We start from the raw sequence: 13,877 nt of genomic DNA on the forward strand, positions 1-13,877 counted from the left end.
TCCCTGAGCTCTGATCATCACGCTGTTCAATCCATCTTCTGAGAACGGAAATGCCACAGATGCAAACCTACCAGGGAAAGACCGTCCACCTAAACAGAGAATCAGAGCTTTATTTAGACTCTATGCGCGGCGTAAAAAGCAATGTATCCACCATTTAAATGGCAGTGGCAGTGTAATGCTGTGGACCGGGAAGTTGGTCAGAGTCTGTGGGAAGACGGATGGAACTAAATACAGGGTAGAGAACCTGTTAGAGGTGGCAAAAGATTTCAGTTTGTGTTGAATGTTCACGTTCAAGCAGGACAATGACAATTAAAAACGTTTAGATCAGAACATGTTGAAATCTTGGAATGGATTAGACCTAAATCTTATTGAAAATTGTTAGCAAGAATTAAAAATGATTGAAAACTTTCAGTCTCTACAATGCATGGGCTCTGAATTCAAATGAATGGTACACTTTCCTTCTTGTTCACAATTACGCCCTATTTTGTGTTGATTTTTCACACAACCTTCCAATAACATACACTGACATCTGTGGTTCTGCAAAGAAAGTGGAAAAGTTACTTTTGTAAGGCGATGTATCAATTAATTTTTTAGAATTTTTGAGAAACATTTTCCTCTTTCTCAGGTAAAATTCAATATCAACTATTTTCTCTGGTAAAGCAAACATTGTCCTTTCATAAAGTTTTCGTACAAAGTGCTATCATTTGTTCAACATCCTCATTGCTTCCATCTTTGGTAGCCAATACTGGAACTTCTGAAGCATCCTTATGCCTTTTTAGAATTGCACATTAGTGCACTCCACCTTTCTCAAATTAAACAAAATGTGTGTCAAACTTTGGGCAGCAAACTCTTTTTTTTGTGATGCTATCATTTTAAAGTTATTAATGAAAGTTTTCAGAGGTCAATAAGCCCCCCCACATCTACAAAATCAAACAAATTTGATGTCAATCAACTGCCTCAAAAATGTGCTACAAACAGTAAAATTGATTGAGACCAAATTAGTTTTATTTTGTAAATGTGGGGAGCTGTTTGACCTTTGATGACCTCTGGAAACATTTATAAATATCTTTAAAATTATAGCGAAACAAATTAAGATTTTTGCTGCACAAACATTTGACACCAATGTAGTTTGATCTGAAGACAGTGGAGGGTCAACTCCACTCAGGAGGTTGGTGAGGATGTGACATCACTGCAGGGGGCTGCCCTTGCGGCAGAGCTGATTGGCTGATGCGAGCACCTGCCTGTTTGGTTTCCGCTTCCCAGTCAGTAACGTGTAGAAGAAAGGATTGACACAGGAGTTTCCATAAGTGAGTCCTGTTAGGATGCGGTTCACCGTCACCTGGGTCCCCACCGGTAATGTCCGAAGCATGTCGGGCTGGTAGAGGGGGAGCAGCTGCCAGATCCAGAAGGGGAGGAAACAGGCCCAAAAGGCCAGGACGATACCCAGGATGAGGAGCAGAACTTTGGGTTTTGGTGCTCGGGGAGTGCTCGCCGCGCCGGTTCCGTTCGCCCAGGCTGGCTGGGTCTGTGAAACCCAGTAGAGCCGGCCCAGAGTGGCGTAAAGTCCTCCGATGGCCAGCCCAGGGCCGAGGATGCTGGTGCAGAAAAGCACGCTCAGATACGCCTTGGAGCTCTGCTCGTCCCACGCCGGGACGCAGAGCTGTCCCTCGCCGTCCTCCCCATCCTCCAGGTGCAAGGTGATCATCATGGGCAGGCTAAGAGCCACCGCCAGACCCCACGCCAGGGTGACCCGCAGCAGGTTAGAGGAGCTGGAAGAGGAGGTGCGCAGGGGATGGGCTACTGCTCTGTAGCGATCCATGCTCATGGCAGTGAGGGTGAAGATGGAGGCGTGCATGGTGAGGAGGTCCAGACTCAGTAGGAGGCGGCAGCCCAGCTCCCCGAAGGCCCATCCGGATGCCAGGCTGTCATACACGATGAAGGGAGCGGTGAAAAGGTAGAGCAGGTCGGCAAGCGCCAGGCTCAGCACCTGGAGGTGAAGAGAGGTGGAAGAGGGCGAGGAGGAGGGGGAGGAAGGAGAGGCAGAGTTCGCAAGACAGGAAGGGACGGGTATTCTTGTTAGGCAGCAGGCCAGTCCAGCTCCACGTCTTCTCCTAACTCTGCTGCGCCTCAGAAGGAGAATCAAAGTGTAAAGGTTTCCTGTGATGCCCAGCAGGGAGAGGAGTGAGAGGAGGGAGCAGAAGAGAGCGGTGGAGGCAAAGCTGGGCGATGGAGAGATGGAGGGAGAGGAGGAGGGCGCTGAGAGGTTCTGGATGGGAGTGAGGGTGTAGAGAGCTGTGGGAGCTAAAGACGGATCCATTATGCTAAAAGGTTAGCAGGTTAGGGGGAATCGTCAGACTGCTGTGTAGGAGAGGAAGAAAGACAAATAGGTGATGTGGTGCAAATCAAAATATAAAAGCAGATGTAGAGAAGAACATGACATGAGTTATTTTCTGTAGATTCTAGAGAAATTAAGAGTGCCTATATTGTATTGTGTTTTTTATGGTACAGCCACACACTTCAAGGTATTTTAATTTGATTTTATAAGGTAGATTAATTCAAAATCATGCTTAATTGTGAAATGGAGGATAAAGTAATTAATTTTCAAAATTTCTTATGAATGCAAATCAGAGTCCTACTCAGTCCATCACCTGGTCATAGAAAGAGTATAAAGCACAAGTACAAACCATCAAGAACATGGCTGTCCACCTAGACCAGGGGTCTGCAACTTTTACAATCCAAAGATTCATTTTCACCCTCTATCCAGTGACATAGAACCTGTTTAGATCCACAAATGCTGCATCTGTTTGAAAAATAAATATCTATCATAAATAATTAGTCATTTTTAAATAACCATTGATTTGTTTCTATTTTTAGATTTTCAAATATCCTGTTTAAAAGTTTCTGTCTAAACTTTTGCATAAACAGAATAGATACATTTTCTGTGGAATATATTTGTGGAAAATTGTGTTTAAAAAAATTAGTGTTTCCAAATTAAAAAATAAGTGATCTAAAAATAATAAATTATATATATACAGTATATATATTTGAGCACTTGTGACAGTCACCACATGGATGTTGTGAACAATGTTCCAGCGAACCCTGTTTCTGTGTGCTTCAGTTTCATTTACCCCCATTCAAATTCTGACAGTAGACAATGTGAAGAATGTCACATAAACATGATTAAATGAAAATGTCAGCAAATCCAGGATGGTTTATGTTCCAGCAGAAACCTGCTCTGGTTGGCACAGCCATCACGGTTTTATTGTTACACGGGGAGTCTGCGTTGGCCGGGCTTTTTAAAAGGGAGGGGAGGTCTTCAATTCAAGACGGTAAATCTGCACGGAAAACCTCCCCCTTTAGGTCAACAGTTGGGCAGCAATTAGGTGAAACAGTACCGGAACATGAAAGACAGCCGATCTTATTAGCAAGCAGGTTATAAATGGCCAAGGTTTTGTTTGGATTTCTTGTGCTCCTTTTGCGCACCGGTGGTTTGGATGGGGACCGGTGCGTGTAAATTTGCCGAGTCATAACGCAGCAGGACTCAAGCCTGATGCTGCGCTCTGTTGAGAAAAAAATTAAACACTCATTTTGAGAGAGGAGAGCATCATGTTCGCTTCAAAACACACAGTTCTGTGCAGAGATGTCTTCATGACACCAAAATGAGGCTGACAGACTCGGCCTGTGACCCGGATGGCTACTGCCTGCCGCTGCGCTTCCTGCGGCTCCCTTTACATGACTAATTACATACATAATACACCGCGTTACATCTCTGTGTTTTATATTTTACTATGAACATTTTAATAATCCAAAAGAATTCACTAGTTAAATTAAACTCTTGCATTTTAAACAACGCTGTTGGAAAAATAATGCTGGTTGCATTATGTTTAATAGCGTGAAGACCATACTAAATAATGTATTTCATTGACTTTAGTTGTAGTAAAATGCTATTTTGAATATATCTGTGGGAGAAAAACCTATATTTTCCAATACTCTAACTGAAATACATTTAAATTAAACACATTTTATGACATTTAAGTCATTTTCAACTTACTTTCTGAGATGTAAAATCCTGGACGTTACAAAATAATGTTCCTGGGTTGAAACCACTCAGTTCCCATCCTGAAATCTCCTCATTTTGGTTCGTTCAGATGAGGAAGATTGGTATTTAATATTTAAAGCTGGGCTTCATGTGAAGTTTGGGGTGTGCGGTTCAGTCCTCAGCGCTGCTCTCTGTCAGTCCTCAGTTTCTGAGTTGTCTGAGTCAGTCCGAGGATCCAGTGTGAGTCACACAAAGGGGGTGGGATGAGAAATCAAGGGGGCTTCTCCTGCATCCAGACTCCATGTTTATATTAGGCACAGCAAAGCCCCCAAATGAGTGAACTAAACGTGAGAACATATTTAATTCAGTACAGAGTTTTACTTAATTATTCCTAAATAATCTAGCCTGTGATTGAAATCTGTTTTAATGATTTGACCCTTTAACCCTAAATGTTTCATATAATTATGATTTGCACATCTCAGTTGTTTTTGAGTTATGGCTTCATGCGAAGCTTTTCTTTCCGCTGCTTTGCCTCTGAGCTGTCCTATAAGAATTTGAAACACTTAAAGTAGCATTCTGTTTCTGTCTGTTTTTATTTCTCCTGTACTTTACAACCACATTAAATCATACTCTTGATCATAGTTTGATAACTTTCTAATAGTTTCAGGGAAGCATAAAATCTAAATGGGAATTTACTGGAAAAATTTACATTCGCACCAATAAATTGACAATAAATAGAAATATTTTTGAGCTGAAAGCTGGTTTCCGTTCTTTTATGAAACAGCGATTCATTCATTAAGAGGAACTATGTTGATTTGCTTAATGAAAATGCATACATTTTTAATTTTTTATAATGAAAAATATATGGAATCTTTTTACCTAAACACTTTATGTTAATGTTTAAGAACGCAGTACCAGTACTGGTAAAAATTTCAGGTAACATATAACCATTGATGCATGATGTCCATTTTAAGGTTGTTAATTGCAATTTCATCCCAAAGGGAAATCAGAAGAGTCTCATAGATTAGCAGGATATTGCTATAGTGAATATTGTTTGTGAACTTAAACTGACTGTGTTGTGGATTTAGAAGATAATCTGATTATTCCTGCATAACCCAAACATCCAAAACTGATGGTCAGCCATTTTCAGTCAGAGTTTTCAGCTAGAAAGTAGAATTCATGGTGTCAGCAACGTAAGCCTCTATATTTGACTGATATTTCAGAAGTTAGAATTTTCTTGTCAGTTTTCAGAATATATTTCATGAAAACATAAATATTCTTTGATGAAGCTGTGCTTGTTTTGGGCAGCAGATTGGCCTCTTATTACTCAGATATCTGAGGCCTGCAGGGATTAGGTGTTGTTCTGGGTTCTTCTGTGACTTCCTGGATTAGTGGAAGATGCTCTCCAGGAATAATTTTGGTAGACTAGGAGTGATCACAATTTTTCCATGTGGTTGATGGTTTTCACTGTGAAATTTGTAACACCCTGATAGACTGATTGATCCTAAAGGCCAGGGCCAGACATGTAATTTTTTAAATGCTTTTTGCCCACTTTGTGTTGCCAGACTGCTGATAATCAGGCCTGGGTGCGGCTGATGAAATTTAATATGTTTAATTACCTTTAATCAAGATTTCAGAAGGATGGCAATAGACTTTTTCTCTTAATGCATTAAATTATATATTTGTATTTAAATAGGTTATGTTTGTTTGGAATTAAAACTTGTATGATGATCTAAGACAATTAAGTGTACTTCTGTACACCGTCAATAGACACACATATTCATTTAAATGTTTTTTTGTTGTTGTTTTTTTTAAACAGTTTCTCTCTGAAGTCACCGCTGTGAAAGTGTTGCAAAGTTTCAGACATACATGATTCATTAGAGATATTGGAAGTAATTGTTCAAGATAATTCCCAAACACAAAGTCTGACCTTTTGGTAGATTTCTGGGAAAACACAAAGACAGAAAAGTCAACCTGAAGCAGATTCGGACCATATTGAACACTTTGTGATATGGAATTTTTTTTTATATACGTTCAAACGGACTTTAAGCTCAGTTTCGCCTCATTGCATGTGTGAAGTTCAGAACGGGGCCTCGTGTTGCTGTTATTTGCTGTCATTTTGTGACGCACCTCCATAACTAACAGTTCAACTCTGGCCCAATGTCAATACCACAACAGTTCTCGTTCGCACTCAATCTGTCCAACCCTCACAAGGGGATTTATACCATGATCTGGTGTTTAAACTACAGAGGAAATTAACTATCCAATGTACTGGCCCGGATCAACATCTTTCCATGCGGGAGGCAGTGCAGCTTTACTGGTGGACACTCTGACTGCATCACTGAATAAACCGGCCTTTCAGGAGATATCAGAAGCAGATCCCAGCTGCCTGCTACCAGCCGAGTTGTTTTTGGCTCAGCAGTTGTCAAACCCACAGCTGTGGTCTGCCAGCTTCTAGAAGCCGGGCGGCTTGGAAATGATTTAAGTTGTGACTGCAGAATGTGAGGCCTGAGCCTCGTGTCGGTGCCGGTGGGGAGTCCATGCTAGTCCACTTCGTACATAAAGACAGACAGAGACAGGCAGTAAAGACTCAAAAGGGATGAAGGGGGAAGAAGTGGACATACCTATCCCTGCGGGGTGTGAGGAATTTGTGCAAATACCTGGCACAGGCATGCCAAAAAAGGGGAGAAAGGTCTGCCTCCCTCATGCACCTATAGAAAGGCTTATTGGATGGAAATGTAGGAGGGTTGTCGTAACGAAAAACCTGAAGAAGTAAAACCAGGAGGGAAAATAGGAGGAAAATGTTTACAAACATTTATTATAGTGAGGTATTATACATCCACTTTTGTTTATTTCTAATACATGTAGTCATGGAAAAAAATGGATGAAGGGGAAAGAAGCTGGAGCTGTGGGCTGTTTATTTGTCTTTGTCAGAGGACATCAATCTCAGCCAGTGGAGGCAACCAGTATAATTTTTAATTACATTTATCTGAGCAATGGGCTCCATGTTTGAGTTTTGACCTGGACTGTGTGCATTTCTCTCAGTTAATTAGCCTGCATCAGTCTTATATGCAAATCAGGTCTGAAGACGAGAGTTGGAAACATTATCAGGATGTTTTTTTGTGAAATTAATGGCTGGAAGAATGATTGTTGCATCTGAGCTGCAGACATATTTTCTACTTGCTCTATTAACCTTAAGCTCTCCAACGAATTAAATCTGGATGTTTGGAATATGTTTCTAAAAAATAAAATCATATATTTTTCTAAATAGTAGCTCTTGGCTTATTTGTGTAAAACTTCTGTGTTTGTGTAAGTTCTTTCATTTTTATATAAATATTATATATTTGCATGAAAGTATTATATACAGTATGTATATGTAACACTTTCTTTGAAACGTAAGTGTTTCCTTGCTGATCTGTGCTGTATTTGTGAGTTTTTCATCCCCTGTGATTGATTTATTTATATCTCTCTTTTAATTTATCACATAATTTTTTTAAATTATTATATTTTAGTCTTTCAACTTACTGATTATTTTTAGTGAGTGTGTATGAAGTGGCTTTAATGGTTTTATGTTTGTCTTTTGCTCTCTCTAAAAACACCTTGTGTTGCACTTTGCTGTTGAAATGTGTTCCATAAATTCATATCGATTAATTAATTGATTTAAAAACAAATTCAGTTTGCTTTTCTGCAACTATGGTATGATATGGATTGATTCAAAAATGTTAGTTATTATTATGTATATAATGTGATCTTTATTTCTTGCTTAGATAGATTAAAGCACTTGCTGCTACCACAAAATATGTAAATATTTTCTTTTGAAAAATTTAATTAATAAAACTATAAAATGTTAGCAAACAGTTAACATCTTTTGTATGGAAGGTGTTGAAAGAAATGTATAACTATGTATGATGTGAGCAGCTGTGGATCAATTTACCAATCAGTTAATTAAGTATTAATTACTGACCTTAGACATAATAAACACTAAATGATTTATCTTTTGGGGAAAAAATAGAAATCAAACTAAACTTTGGGTGACACTAAGCTGTTGACTCCAATAGTCTGAAATATTTAGCTGTTTCAATTTTGCGCTTGTAAAACAAAAAAATATATGTTTAGTTTCAGTCAGATGTGAAATAAAAAGTTATTTGAGACCCTCAAAGAATAAATAAATAAAATTAAGCTGAGATCCCATTTTCAGTGAGCTGAATCTTTCTTTAATTTTTCACATTTTGCCACTTTACAGCCACAAACTACAATGTTTTCTGAAGGGATTTTATAGATCATCACAAAGCAGAGCATAATAAGGTTTAAGTAAAACAATATGTTTTCTCTTTTTTTTTAGTTTTTACCAATACTAATCTAAACGTCGTTTCATCCATCAGTATTCCACCCCCACAAGTCAATAAACGCAAGCTCTGTCAGATTTGATGAAGATGGTCTGGAAAGAGCAAGACGGAGTTTAGTGTTGTCACAATTTGACTCTTCCTGCAGGAAATCAGCTTCATTTTTCTGCATGTCTTTATTTTCTGCATCAGCAATCAGAAGACAGTCACAATATGACAAATCCTCCAACACGTAAATGCCTAACAGCTTCCTAACCTCCTCCTGGCCGTCTTTGCTTTCCCCTTTCATTTCATTAATTAGCCTGTTTCTGAACAAACCGCCTAACAAATTGCCAGCCAGTTGACTGTCCTCAGTGTGCAATAGGCTTGATTAAATGGGCGGACATTTTTGTAGATGACAAATGGTTGCTGGACCAACCTGCGTCTTGACTTGTGATGAGTTATTGATCCCCTGTTTTACCCACCTCCAACCCCCTCAATACCCAAATCAGGAGTTTATCCTGCAGCATTGATAGAGGTAGTGTTTAATGACCTCTATCTTTCAAGCAGGTAAAATACATTTTAAAAGATTCAGAGCGTAACTACAGAAAACCTATGACGACACCTCATGGAAACGCCTAAGAGGAAGTTTCCATTCTGATATGATTTTAACCCTTTGGAGTCTTGGGTCTAAATGGCCGTTTTGGTCTAATTTTGAATTTACCCTTATATTTCCACCATAAAAACTATTTACCTTACCTTGTTTGGTATCATTATTTTCAGAACATCCTAAACTTTGTGATTTTACAGTGTTTGTTTCATTTTGACAAAATTTATTATCACATTGGAGCAAAAAACACACACAGAAACATGACGTCATGCCCGCCACAGGGCGGGCGTCGACCTTAAAAGGTTAAAGGATGTATTGGTAAAGTGGTTCAACTTTTATTTCTAAAAAACATTTTTCACTCTTGAAGGTGAATTTAGTCTATCATAAGTTCCAGAAGAATTATGTTTAGACCATAATCTATATTTTTACATTTATTTAATGTATCTATTGTGCTTTGCATGAGCGACAACATGAGGTCTTAAAGCAAGGAGTGTAACATTTTACCTGTGGGCACAAATAAAGTTGAAATTGTAGCTTTGCTATACATTGAGCCATAAGACAACATTTTTTGGACATGCTGTACTACTGAAACAATTATTTTTACACTATTTTTCGATTGTTTGAAGGGATGCAGAATATCCTGAAATATATGTAAATATATAAATTAGCGACCAAACTAAGGTCGCCTTGATGTGGTGATCCTAAATATGAAAAATGGATCATCCAGTCATCCAGTCTCCACTTTTAGGTCCAGCAGCTCTTTGTTTTCTGTTCTGGAGTTGATTCAGCAGATTCTGCTGTCCAAAATGATCCATCAGTGAAATCTGTCTTGTGGGCCTGAACCTAAAGTGAGTCTGCAGAGAACACATTGTTCTGAGGGATGCACGTTTCCCTCATATTCTGCAGCACTTCATCTGGACTTTGTGTTATCATTATACAATCTGGAACGTGTTACTCATGAGGCTCAGTTTGTACCATCTGCAGAGTTCAAATCAGCCAGTCTGGAGCATAACAGAAGCAGCAAGATCATTTTTTTTATGTTACTTGGGATTTTTTTGTGAAAATGAAAAAAAAAAAGAAATTTACTTTCCGAGGAACTATTACACAGTTAGGTTGCAGAATGATATCTATCGCTTTCAAGGTCTTCAGAGAATAGAAACTGTAGACAACTATAGACCCACTAAGAGGATCAAGAAGAGCATTAATCACTGAAGCAGCCAAGATGCCCATGGTGATTATGGAGGAGCTACAGAGATCTCCAGCTCAGGTTGACAGGATAGCGACAGCCATATTCAATAAATTAGGATATTATTGAAAATTGAATTAATTTTAGTGTGTCAATTCACTGAGTGAAACACATTATTTAGATAAATGACATTGTTTGACCATCCACAGGTGCTTGTTTTGTTTTTAATTTGTGTTTGCATTTTGATCATTTTCAAGTCTTCCCATATTCAGTTAATTTCTCTGTGTTCGGTTTTGTTTGAAAGGTCTTTACATATGAGTTAATTCCTTTGTTCTGTGTAAATTTAAATGTATTTATCTTAGATTATTGTCAACCTTTTTCTCTTTTTGGTTTCCACATCCTTTGAGTCCCAGCTCAGCTCCCTCTGTGTTCATTAGTCTTTTTCCCTGAGCTTCCCTGCTTTCTGAACAACATTTCCTCTGATTAGTTCATCTGGTTGCTTTGTCATTTTCTACCACTGCCTCAATATTTAAGCTCCTGGTTTTTTCAGTGTTCAGTAATGTTCACTAACTTCAGTCATGACAGACTGATGGTTTCTAACAGCTGTTTCTGGCAATTACGACGATTTTTTAAATGTACTGCAGAAGAAAAGTACGATTTTCATGTTACATCAGACTAATTACCACATCTTAATGAAAATTGTGTTTAATACCTACTTAAAGGCTGTTTTGTAAAAGTTCTTTCTAAGCGCTATAAAAGTAGAGGCCTTTTTTTTATCATTTTCAATCTGAAAAGCATCGGTCTGATTTGTTGAACTAATAGTAGTTTACTTTATAAATTTGGGCTGATTGTTGTTTGCCAACATTGAAGGGGAATCAGCAGACATATGAAAGAAGGTGGTGGAAATTAACACTGCACGGTGCACTGAATTGACTATTTCCCTATGCTGTGGGGAATTCTTCTCAATAGGGAATCAGGTCAGGTCAGAGTTACTGGTTTTCTTCCAGGCCAATCCTGTAGCAAAATATTTGAGATTGTCCAACAAAATACAACCAGAGCTACAATAAAATTATATGGATCATGAAGAATATTCTTGTAGTAAAATGATCCGGTCAAAGTCTCCAAATGAGAATCTGTGGCAAGACTTGAAAACTCCCTCCATTCCCCCTGACTGAGCTATTTTGTAGAGAAAAGTGCACAAAAATGTCACAGATGTAGCAGGATATCTTCCAACCAAGTGTTGAATAGGAGAGACAGGATTCAAATGCTTACCATCATATTGAGATCTTTGTTTTTAAAAACATTTTAAGAAAAGAAGTAATTTTCCTTCTGCTTTACAATGATTCATCAGTCCTCAATTACAGAGGACTGGTGCCTATCCCTAGTAGTCAACTGGAGAGAGACAGACCACACCATGGACAGAGCAACACAGATACACAGCAATCATGCATGTACACACTCATCATACATAAGAGCAACACAAAGACCAATTAACCTATCAGATTTGTTTTTGAAATTTCACCCCAGCAGAAATCCCAGGCATTGATAACATACAAACTCTGTGCAGAAAGACAGACCCCATGCAGAGATTTGAACTCAGATTGGGACTTTCTTGATGAAGCCTGTCAGGTTCAAACAACCTACATTTAAACACCACACAAAAAGGAGAAAGACAAGAGAGTTGAGTTTTTTTTGCAAGGAAGACGGACAGGAACCTGCTTCAGTTACAATCTCCTTCACGACCTGAAGCAAGTTCTGTCGCACCCTCGCTTTTTATTTCCTTAGCGCCGGTCCCTAGTTACATAGCTTATTCTGTTGTCTCAAGTCAGTTACATAGGTTGCCGTTTCTTCAGTTATTTCTTCTGTTATGTTGAGTGCAGATACGCCGCACCTACGAGCTGAAGGTTGAGTTCAGTTCCTGTTAATTCCTTCTGCTGCAAGGCAGGAGCTGAAAACTCACAGAACAATGGGGAGAAACAGTACAACGACTTCACACATCAAACACAGTGAATATAAGATCACAACATACACAAGATAATATACTAAATATTTCTAACAAAGCCCTTGTTTTATAGTCATTCATGACTTCATTTACATATTACATCACTTAAAGATCCATTAAAATACATTGAATTATGTGGTTCTAAAGTTACAAAACAAAAAAAGAAGATATGGCAACGTTACAGACCTGAAAATAATGGGTCGTTTTTAAAGAATAAGCTCAGACATGTAACAGTCAGTGTGTCTCTTGAGAGACAAGTTTCTTTGGAGGGTCTCTGCTGGATAGATATTTAGTTTAAATCTGCCCACTGGTGGCCTGAGATCAGTATTACATTCGTACATCCTTATTCAACGGTGATCATTAAATGTTCTTAAATGCTGTATTTAGAAAACAAATGCAGAACATGTAAAACACAGAGGGGTTGCTCTCTCCTTTGCTGAGTCGACCACCATCTTAAATTGCTAATATAAAAGGTAAGTTTTACCATTTACTCTTTTAAATGAGTAAATGGAAATACTGGCTCACAGTTTAGCAGATGGAAATGAACACTGTTGGCACGACTGAAGTTTAAAATATCCAGTTTATTAAGAAAAGGTAAGAACATTACAACAATCAGGTCCATTAAACTGCAGCTTCATATTTTGTATGCTAAACAAAAACGATCAAAAATAACCAGCTTGAAACATTTCTCATTTGTTTTTTCACTTAATATTTTAGACCCCATTAAGAAGCAGTATCATGAAAACCCATTTTCTGCCAGTGTTGTTTCATGATGTGGACATTTTGCCAAGCAAGGATTACTAAAAAAGCATTTTATTGCAAAGTTGAGTAAAAGGAAAAGTGTGGTAAAAAATGAAGCAACAGGGAAACAGACTTGAATTGACTGCAAAGCAAATCAAATCAAAAGTTTCAGGGAGAATTGTAAGGCATGGAATGCAGAAATGCATATAAAATATGAGTTCCACTTTCAGAAATAAGTTGACTAGTGTTTTTAGATGTTCTTGTATTTATATAAATTACATTTTCTAAATGTAATTTTGATCATGGTTCAGTTAGCTGTTATTGTGGTAATTTGCTGACATAATCATATCTCCCCACATCACTTTCCTGCCTTGCTGATTCTTTCAGTTTCAGCCCCTCCTCCCTGACAGTTTTCCATGATTCAATTACATTTGCAAGAGTGTTTTCACACAAACACTTATGCAATTTAATAGGCCCTGCACAGCAGCTTGTACATAATGTTTACTCGGCATTGATAATGTTAAAAAGCAATAGGTTGTCCATTGCATCTTGATTATTTCATTATTTTATTTTTTTTTGCAGTTTTGCTCTTTATTATCCTCTGTCTGATCCCCTTTTCTACAGAACTACTGAGCCCATGACATCATAGGACCTCCTGGTTCTCTTGACTGGGATTAAATCAGATTAAGTAACACATACCCTCATACACACATACTGGCGCCCTCTTTCAGTCTTTGTTTCACAATCACTCACAAAAAGCTAACTGTCTGAAAGGTCTTTGACTTTTGTTCTTATTGTGAAATATAAATGCATGGCGAAATTAACAGTAACTTTTCATTTCTGAATCTTAATATATTGTTTGTTAAGAAGACTAAGGTGTGAGTATATGATAGAAAACTTTAGTAAGTCGAAAATATTATAAGATATAAATAAACAATGAAAGTAAGAAAATTGACCTACTTTGTTATTTATAGCTT

At 38.1% G+C, this 13,877-nt stretch overlaps 1 protein-coding gene across 1 annotated transcript; it reads right to left on the minus strand.

The window, feature by feature from the left end:
* Positions 1–1,089: 1,089 nt before the first annotated feature.
* On the minus strand, positions 1,090–4,203 carry LOC102223969 (urotensin-2 receptor-like). Its single transcript, XM_014468699.2, has 2 exons — positions 4,052–4,203; positions 1,090–2,358 (listed from the first exon to the last, which is right to left on the minus strand). The coding sequence occupies exon 2, from the start codon at positions 2,315–2,317 to the stop codon at positions 1,187–1,189; it is 1,131 nt and encodes a 376-aa protein (XP_014324185.1). The 5' UTR covers positions 2,318–2,358; positions 4,052–4,203; the 3' UTR covers positions 1,090–1,186.
* Positions 4,204–13,877: the final 9,674 nt, after the last annotated feature.

Source organism: Xiphophorus maculatus, chromosome 3 (assembly GCF_002775205.1).
Source record: "Xiphophorus maculatus strain JP 163 A chromosome 3, X_maculatus-5.0-male, whole genome shotgun sequence".
Taxonomy (NCBI): Eukaryota; Metazoa; Chordata; class Actinopteri; order Cyprinodontiformes; family Poeciliidae; genus Xiphophorus; species Xiphophorus maculatus.